Source organism: Gobio gobio, assembly GCF_949357685.1.
Source record: "Gobio gobio genome assembly, chromosome: 3".
In the NCBI taxonomy this organism is placed as follows: domain Eukaryota; kingdom Metazoa; phylum Chordata; class Actinopteri; order Cypriniformes; family Gobionidae; genus Gobio; species Gobio gobio.
In genome coordinates this window covers 43,507,206-43,516,034 of record NC_137099.1, presented here as the reverse complement: position 1 = coordinate 43,516,034, position 8,829 = coordinate 43,507,206, and the positions used below count along the sequence as shown (strand labels likewise).

Below are 8,829 nucleotides of genomic sequence, written 5' to 3'. Positions count from 1 at the left end.
GTGGGGTTACATGCCCATGAGGCCAGGGGCTGTCTGCCTTCACATACAGGGGGTCGGACTTGGTGCCATATCAGAGAAAGTGCCGAAGTACACACAGTAATAGGAGCTAAATAATCTCTGCCTCTCACTCACATGATGAAAAAAAAGGAGGGAAAGAAGAGAAGTAAAAAAAGTGAACCCTACATCAAAACCTGCAGTAAGTGGGTTAAGTGGTGATGTCGTCCATGGTTTAACAGGCAAACTGGCACCACTGTCCGCAGAGAACACACTAGGCAAAATTGCTTGACACCATATGTATCACAATAAGGATTTTCAAACTTGAAGCCTGTTTAATTACAGTAAGTGATAACTTTGATATTGCCTTTCCTATTGTTACCAGTTGCAGGACACCATGCCAAGCACAGTGTGGTTGAAGCATATTTGCAAAAAAATTTGGCTAAAGGTCGATATTTATGGATTAATGTATTATTATTATTAATTAATTAATTAAAAGACACAGATTATATTATCTACTCGACTAGTCTTTGCTGAAATCAATAATAGGCCTACCACAATAATTACAGGCTGTTAACGAATAGCATTGGTAAATGGTAAATTAATAGCATAGGCCTACTATTTTTATTTATTTGTTGTGAAAGAGAAACGGAAATACACGTTTTATCAATTTGTTCATTTTACTAAAATAAAATACTGCGCTTTAAACCGCAAATTCGAAAATCGGTTTTATAAAACCCAAATGAATAGCAGTGACGTAAAAAGTAACATTCAGATCTTCAACGATATGATTTAAAGATAGGCTTACTGAAAATTCCTAATATATAAAATAACACATTTTGAGTTAAATTATGTATCAAAGTTCTCAACTTCAGTCCATCCATAGGCTAAATTAAAAAAGTAGGCTACGGAAGAATTCCAAGAAATGTCCATGTAAACGAAATCTTAGAAAATCTGCACACATTGTTTTCATAGCCTTCTATATTTTTGTCAGAAGAAATAACTGTATTTGTCATGTATAATTACTAATTATAGAAACTATAATTAACAGCATGAGCTGATAATCTTTTTCACTTTGTGCTTATATTATTATTATGATTAACTATTACAAGCCTACCTCTTTTAGCACAATAAATCACGTCATAGATAACAATGAAATGTCAAGCCTATAAACTTATTTTCAAAATGTAAAATTAATTTCAGAATTTTGTAATGATTTTGTGTAGCCTATTGTATGAGTTTTCTTCTTACATGTATTAACTTAACGGAAGTAGTCTACTCAATTTCACGCTATTTACTCATTTACGGAAGAGGATTATGCTGTGACCTCGCTAAATCATGATCATTGAAATAAGTTTGTTAACGGGATTTATTTGGGCCAGAATGCGATTTGAGCTGTCTGTACGGTCTAACGTCAAATCACAGATATTTTAGATAAAATAAAACCAATAAAAAATTTAAATACACTTAATAGTTTTTTTTAGGTATAATAATGGGCAATTTTATTTTACATTTTATTTTATTTTTTATTTCAAGGTTAAATTTTATTAGGTGTTACAAATCCCATGCTGTAAAAATGTTCCAAACAACCCACATGTGATTCAAAATCACATGCTTTAAAATCAAAGCGTATTATTTAACATACCTGAGTCAAAACAAATCCTATATCACGTTGCAACATATGAAAGTAAGTTTAAGAATCAGGTAACAACTACCTAGTTTTACATTTGGAAGCATTGTGCATTTTGTTTTTATGATTTATAGCGCCTCTTAACACACATGTTCAGTGGGGTTCAATATAAAACCACAGAGTTCTTGACTCCATTTTAAAGAGCCCATTATGCCAAAAAGGTTCTATATAAGGAGAGATATCTTAAATTATTGCATAATACTTTTTTTTAATGTTTTTTTTTTTTTTTTTTTTACTGATAAAGTAGCCTGTTTACGAGTTAGTTCATAAAATGTAATTAAGATTAAAATGAACTAAAACTAAATTTAATCAATTAAAACTAGGCTAAATCCATAAAATGATCCCATAATGGGAATCCCTAAAAGGTTCTGAAACGTTTGACAGATCCTTTTTCTTCTTAGAGGGCAGGCCTAAAGACTTCATTAGCCTAATATCATTTCGTGCCCGTGCGGGATGCTAAAAAAATATTTATAATGAACTTTTATAACAAATCTAAATTATTTCGAAATGTTGGCAAGTTCTGTTTTTTTTTTTAAATATTCCAATGGCGATGCAAATTATATGCTTGCAAATGACAAATGCACTCAAATAAGAATCCGGGGAACCACTCCGATTTAAAAAGAAAACAATGCATAATGCAGGAACTTAATTGCAATTTACTGTTAACGCTCGAAAAAATATTTTCAAACAAATTTCATGGGTCAGTAGCCTAAATAAGCGTCTAAGGTCGAAAAGGTTAAGCGTTTACAGATCATGATGAGTTCCAAAAAAAATCCTGAATGTTTAGTTGTGGTTTAAAAATAAAATTTGACTTAAATGCATTAACCAAACACAGATCCTGGGATGCCCCGAAGAAGGCTGCCTCCCTGCCAAACAGCGGCGATTGCTGTAATGTCGTTGTGATGTAGCGACCCATCCGACCAATAGACGGAGCAGCATCCGATTCTAGAGATCCCCAGCTGACGCGATGCGCTCAACCACTATCTGTATTTTGATTTGCTCCCTAATTGACCCACATACAGCCCTCTGTGACAGGGGTTCCACCGACCCTGAGGCACGATCAAAAGAGATGTCGAACCGGAGCCGGTAATACCCTTTCACGAGTAATCCCATTTGCTATTGTGATCGTCCAATAGCAGAATGCCCTCCGCTTGTTAAGCATTTGACTTGACTTGGATTTTCCTTTAGCCCACTACAGCGCCCGCTTCTCTCTGCACTGGCGCCGTGGACGCACGACGGATTTCAAGCGATGGTTGAGCGGGGATATCCGGAGAGAAAGGATTCGTTGCTTTTTGCTTAGAAGTATTCGCGAATCACCCGGCGATTGCTGTAACTGGAATTTGAACGAGATGCACGACAAAAGCCAACAGCAGCATACTTCCACCACATCCAGGGGGTCGTCGTTTTTTATTGAGAATTTGCTTGGCTCTTGTAGGACAGAAAAGTCTGTCCGTCCTATAAAGGATAACGATGGCACGGACAGAGAGATTGTTCTTAAGGGCAGCACCAAGGCGTATCGGAAAGAAATGTGCAGTCAAGCATCAGGCACAGGCTTCAAGACAGAGATGTGCCGGAGCACACAATCACCTCTGGAGTGGTATGGACGGGAAACCCTTGAGAGTAAGTTGCGGGATGACTTGTTTATTGTTCAAAACTCCTTCGTTAATATTAAAAATCAAACAGCACAGTGGAAAACTATAAAGGTTTCTTAAGCAGAGCATTGATCTCTACATGGATGACTTAGGCTAATTTAAATGAGTGCACAAGCTCGAATGGGCTGTGATTTTCGTTGATGGAACAGCTGATTTGCTCATTATTAATTCCCAACTGAATAATTATTCTCCGTGTTGGTATACAGCAGCAATTATGCCTCTGGCAGGTCCACATTAGTTTTAAGCCTCATTAGGTAAAACCAACAAAAGCAACTCGAATGTGCAGAGCAGCCGAGTCGCAATGAAAGACTTCCCAAACTCGTTAAAGGCTTAAGAGTGCAATTGGTTTGTCTAACTCTGTAAAGCTGTGAAAGCCACATGGAGAGAGTTGGCTGCTGGATACACAATATTGCACATAGGGGAACGGGCCTAGATTACGAGCTAGCGAGCAGATTTTTGATATCACATTTGCAACATCTGTCTGGTAAAATGCAATAAACATGCATTTCTTGAACACTAACTCGTTCATTTCAATCACTATTCAGGTCCAAAAGAGGAACCCCGCAATTCCAGTGAGCACTGCCGAAGCGACAGGGACACCCCCGTGCTTCTTGATGGAGCAGTAGACCGAAAAACAAACGAGTGTGTGCTTGATGAGGGCGAGGACGCTCGACAGCTCTTCGACGAACGTTCAGGTCACGACACTTCAGAGCCAGGCTCGGCCCGGAAGAAAAAGACCCGAACTGTTTTCAGCAGAAGTCAAGTCTTCCAGCTAGAATCCACGTTCGACATGAAGAGATACCTCAGTAGTTCTGAGCGCGCGGGACTCGCGGCCTCCTTGCACCTGACCGAGACACAGGTGAAGATCTGGTTCCAGAACCGCAGAAACAAATGGAAAAGACAATTGGCCGCGGATTTAGAGGCTGTTAATTTTAGCCACAACTCCCAACGGATTGTACGGGTGCCCATCTTGTACCACGATAAAACGACACCCATGTCGACACTCAGTTTTAACGTGTCTCCAGTCTCGCCACCAATCATGGGCTTCTCGAATTCAATGAACTATCCGTTATCTTCCTTTGCCCATTCAATGAATTTAATAACATCGCAGATGACAGGCCTTGTCTGATCTTGGGAGACTGACAGTAGGCTATATTGACAATAGGGACCCAATGACAATTATCATAATGATTTTGAATGGTGCAATAACTGTTCATGCTGGAAACTGCAGTATAATGTCAGCTGCATCCAAAGAAAGGAAAACACCTATCACAAGATCACAAGAGAGAGACAAGTTTGTGTTAATTGCCACTGTTATGTCTATAATATAGTCTTCTGTGCATGCATGGGCCCTCACATGTAGCCTATGCAAATAAGGCAACACTTGCTTTGTGCAAATATATTTTTATTCAGAACCACGGATTTATAAGTTGTAACTTTTTTCACATTATAAATTTAAATAAACGAATTAATCACGTTAAAGCAATGTTTTTCTGTAAATTGGTTTCTACTTGTATAGATGAATGTGCTTGGAGGATGTCACGAGACAGCTTGAAAACCAAACATCATGCAAAATATATTTCCAGTGTGTCCGGTTTATCTTTGGGTATTTTCTAAATAAATACATCAAATGTAGCCATTTTTTACCACACAATGCAATAAATAGCTATAGTCCAATGACTATTATTCACAAAGAAAAAGGTGTGGTTTAAATAGGCCATTAGTCCGTTATACGGACACAACAGAAAAAGCAATAGCAAAACACTCTGTTGAATGTAATATGTGTAGTTTACATGAAATAATCCAATTTAAACGAATAATGCCTAATTATGGCCTATCAAATGTACATACACATGGGTTCACAAATACATCTCATGAAAACTCATATAGGCCCGTGACTGCATGGGCATATTCACTGTGACAGAACAGAATAATGATCTAAAAGCATTATTTATGTTGTTTGGGACAACATTATTAAATAATAATAATAATAATAATAATTAGACATAAACAATCATTATAGTTTATAATGATTTCAGAAGTATTTCAGGGTCTATTTTGAAAAACTGTCTTCCTGGATAAGAATAATAAGATGAAATCTTAATTGTGGTGACTGACTGGGTTCAATAAAACAATATTTATTACAACATTATTGACCATGTATGCTTTCAATGTCCAATACACAATCATTAGATAAATTATTAAAGGACGAAGAAATAACGACTTAAAAATAACTTGAATAGCCTATCACCAATGGAAAAAGTTAGGGTCATTGGTCATTTTTGTAATAGTCTAGTCTACTACACTGTAGTTCAAAATAAATCCCAATCCCGTTTCTTCCATGCAGTCACAAAATAATAAAAAAATACTGATAAAAAAACGAATGAAACTTTAAAAAAAAAAAGTTACAAATCGGAATTTTATCTTAAACACACGCTAATGAAGTGCAAGAAGTAAAACCAGTATTTTAATTTTTTTTAAAAAGTACAGATGCGATAATTAACTTAAGTGGGAACTGAAAGTTCAATTGAAAAAAAGTCAAAGCCTAAGCTCCCTTTCTTCTCAAATTGATACCCTACAAGCTTCATCAAACGAGCTAACAAAGGCCGCAAAATTGGCCTCTGCTAAAACCTAAAATTTCTTTCCTTTTCTTAAGAGCACTCGTTAAAAACAGTAACCAGTGTGATTCACACATTAAAGTATGTGTGCCAGATGTCTGGATAGGTCTGAGCTCTAGCTCCCACCCCCCTCTGCCATTGGCCGCCGTGCTGCCTGATTCTCGTGACCAATAAACGATGGAGAATAGTGTTCTTCCGGTCAGTGGACTAACAGTCTAGGCGAACGCAGCAGCAGCACTGCACGTCGTGGAGCGATGGTGCTCGGAGAATCGAGACGTTAGTTTTCGACACGGCAAAAAAAGAAACACGGACAACAAGGACCCCGCATCTAACGGAGAATATGAGCAAGGAGGAAGCGTCATGTCGACCCGCTTCTTTGAAGTTCACCATTGATAATATTCTCAACTTCAAGTCGAGCAGCAGAAACTTTGACAGTTGTCATTCAAAGACCTCGCTTGTAGTGTGTCGGGATGGCTGTCTGCATCATCCCGGAGAGAGCGAGGGTCCATGCAAAGAAGGGTCAGATGGAAGATTGCACGCCATTGGTAAGATATTGTTTTTTAATTTTGGAACATTACTGCTATAATGCGCTAGGCTAGTAGTGCTGTAATTTTTTTGAACGAATATCAATAGCATTTGCCTGGCTTTCAGATAAAGTCACCATAGACGGAGATGGGAGAGTGGACGCGCTCAAAGCCGTCGACGTGCGCAGCGAGAGCACGGACAGCTGCGACGACGCGCAACAAAAGAACAACGGCAAGAAGAATAAACTGATGACGAAAAAGAAAACGCGCACTATATTTTCAAAAAGACAAATCTTCCAACTGGAATCTACGTTTGATATGAAACGCTATCTGAGCAGCGCAGAGCGCGCTTGTCTGGCGAACTCTTTACAGCTCACCGAGACTCAAGTCAAAATCTGGTTTCAGAATCGACGGAATAAATTAAAAAGACAACTGTCTACTGAACTGGAGGGACCGAATAGCGATTTCGGTGACATTGGAAAGACGGTACCGCTCCCAACTTTATATAAAGAGAATAATATTCTCGGAAGGTGCATGCTCCCAATGCCTCTGCCAGTCGTGTATCCTGGAGGTAGCGCGCCTTACTTTTATTTCTCAAATGCCAGCAAGTATTTCAGCATGTTTGATGGAGATATATGACTTAGAAAAGATCCTCGCGCAAGGGACAGTTTTCTTAGCTCTTATAACAGAACCGACAACACGGCCCAACTTCGATTTTGATAAGCATTATCTGCCTTTTTGTGTGTTTTGCTGAGAACATTGTTGAGCTATCGGCCAGTAAAGAATCTGGCTTGCATTTCTATGCAAAAACCTATTTTATTTATTGTATGCTGTACACAATTTTATATAAAAATAACACCTAGCTATGCCCCAGCCATACTGGCAGAAATGCCAGTGCCAATCATCCTGTCTTCACATGGCAGGGAATTATAACACACGTTTTAAAGTTTACATTATTATTATTATTATTATTATTATTATTATTACATCTCTGCCAAAGATAGATTATTGATGCATGCATTTGTATTTTACATGGCCCTCTTATTTTAAAATGAGCAATGAAAACGTATTTAAGTGAATGTATTGGTTAATTTACATAACGCATGTTTGTATGTATATTCCTTTTAGATTTTTATCGTTTTAATTCCTTTTCTGCATAACCTGGCCAATTAAGTAGGCTACCAGTACTATTTTATCGAGTGTCATTAAATCTTCTGTTTTACACTTGCTTCAAAAGAAAACTTTTGTGTCCTGACTTTTTTTTTTGTAGCCTACTAACTTGATTTTAATCCAATCTAGAACGTTATATTGTTTTGATATGGAATCAGTTTTAGGCCTATTTATCAATCAAATCTAGCTCACACTCTCGGATGTTGATTAAACACGTCCATTAACAATGTTACAGTCACATGTTCTTGATCTGAAAAGCCAACAGAAAGAAGAAAAAAATCACCGGAAAACAACAAATTCCGACGACCGAACATTGCACTGATGCTGCCTTGCGTGCTATATCAGAATTATAGTTTCCTAGTTTAAAAAAAATAATAATAATTTGGACATGAACCCTCGAGTGAAAACCTGAATGCGATGATTTCACGAGTGGGAAGTAGGCCTACGAAATGTCTAGCAAGTGAAGGCAGCAGGATCATTTATTACATCTGAGGATGTGTTTTCTTAATTAGTACATAAAATATTGAAAACTCGAGCATGTATTGCCTAACAGTGAAAAAAGTATAAACGTTGAGAATAGGCTTTACAAAGCGCTATTTTTGCATGCAGTTTTATAGTTTTAATTAGGCTAAACCGCCTAACTAAAGTGTTTCAAGCCACAGTAAACAACTGGGTTCATTTCATATTTTTCAAATTAATAGCTGAGATTTATTTATGTGTTTGTTGGAGATCAAAAGTTTTAAAAGTTTATGTTAGCCTATGTGTGGCCATGGCAAGATAAACAATCTAGTGTACAGGAGTATTGAAATTAAAAGCAAGTTAAAACAGTGATTAGGCCATTATTGAAAAGAATACGATTCTATTCTACAGCTCTCAAATTCTTATTTCTAGTGAGGTCATGTTAGGCCACGGTATGCATTCTATAAAATACTGAAACTCAAGAATGTGCCTGTTGTCATTTGGGTCCTGTTCTTCATCTCTGCGAATCATTCCTGACCTAAATTCATTATTTCAGCCGCCGAGTTGACGTGACAAACGAGTCAATGGGATGTCTTGGCATTCGGCGGCAATCTTCTTTCTCGCAATGGTAAACAATTAAAAACCAGGAAGTAAATATAAAATGAGTGATTATTAAAAGTTGTATAAATTTGATACACATTGTGTTCACTGACGTTAGGTGG

The 8,829-nt window shown here is 37.5% G+C and overlaps 2 protein-coding genes across 2 annotated transcripts; both read left to right on the top strand.

Annotated features, from left to right (window-relative positions):
• Nucleotides 1-211: 211 nt before the first annotated feature.
• On the top strand, nt 212-5,481 carry hmx1 (H6 family homeobox 1). The gene is made up of 4 exons (XM_079813665.1): nt 212-338; nt 2,520-2,770; nt 2,873-3,304; nt 3,882-5,481. Exons 3-4 carry the CDS (start codon nt 3,034-3,036, stop codon nt 4,463-4,465), a joined length of 855 nt encoding a protein of 284 aa, XP_079669791.1. The 5' UTR covers nt 212-338; nt 2,520-2,770; nt 2,873-3,033; the 3' UTR covers nt 4,466-5,481.
• A 700-nt stretch (nt 5,482-6,181) lies between these two features.
• Nucleotides 6,182-8,587, top strand: hmx4 (H6 family homeobox 4). The gene is made up of 2 exons (XM_079811694.1): nt 6,182-6,499; nt 6,606-8,587. Exons 1-2 carry the CDS (start codon nt 6,295-6,297, stop codon nt 7,115-7,117), a joined length of 717 nt encoding a protein of 238 aa, XP_079667820.1. The 5' UTR covers nt 6,182-6,294; the 3' UTR covers nt 7,118-8,587.
• Nucleotides 8,588-8,829: the final 242 nt, after the last annotated feature.

What these genes read in the sequence shown, in the direction of transcription:
- hmx4 (XM_079811694.1), top strand. Translation starts at nt 6,295, where the DNA reads ATGAGCAAGGAGGAAGCGTCATGTCGACCCGCTTCTTTGAAGTTCACC. An exon ending in TGGAAGATTGCACGCCATTG is followed by an intron (nt 6,500 to 6,605) that starts GTAAGATATTGT and finishes CCTGGCTTTCAG; the next exon opens with ATAAAGTCACCATAGACGGA.
- hmx1 (XM_079813665.1), top strand. Translation starts at nt 3,034, where the DNA reads ATGCACGACAAAAGCCAACAGCAGCATACTTCCACCACATCCAGGGGG. An exon ending in TGGACGGGAAACCCTTGAGA is followed by an intron (nt 3,305 to 3,881) that starts GTAAGTTGCGGG and finishes ATCACTATTCAG; the next exon opens with GTCCAAAAGAGGAACCCCGC.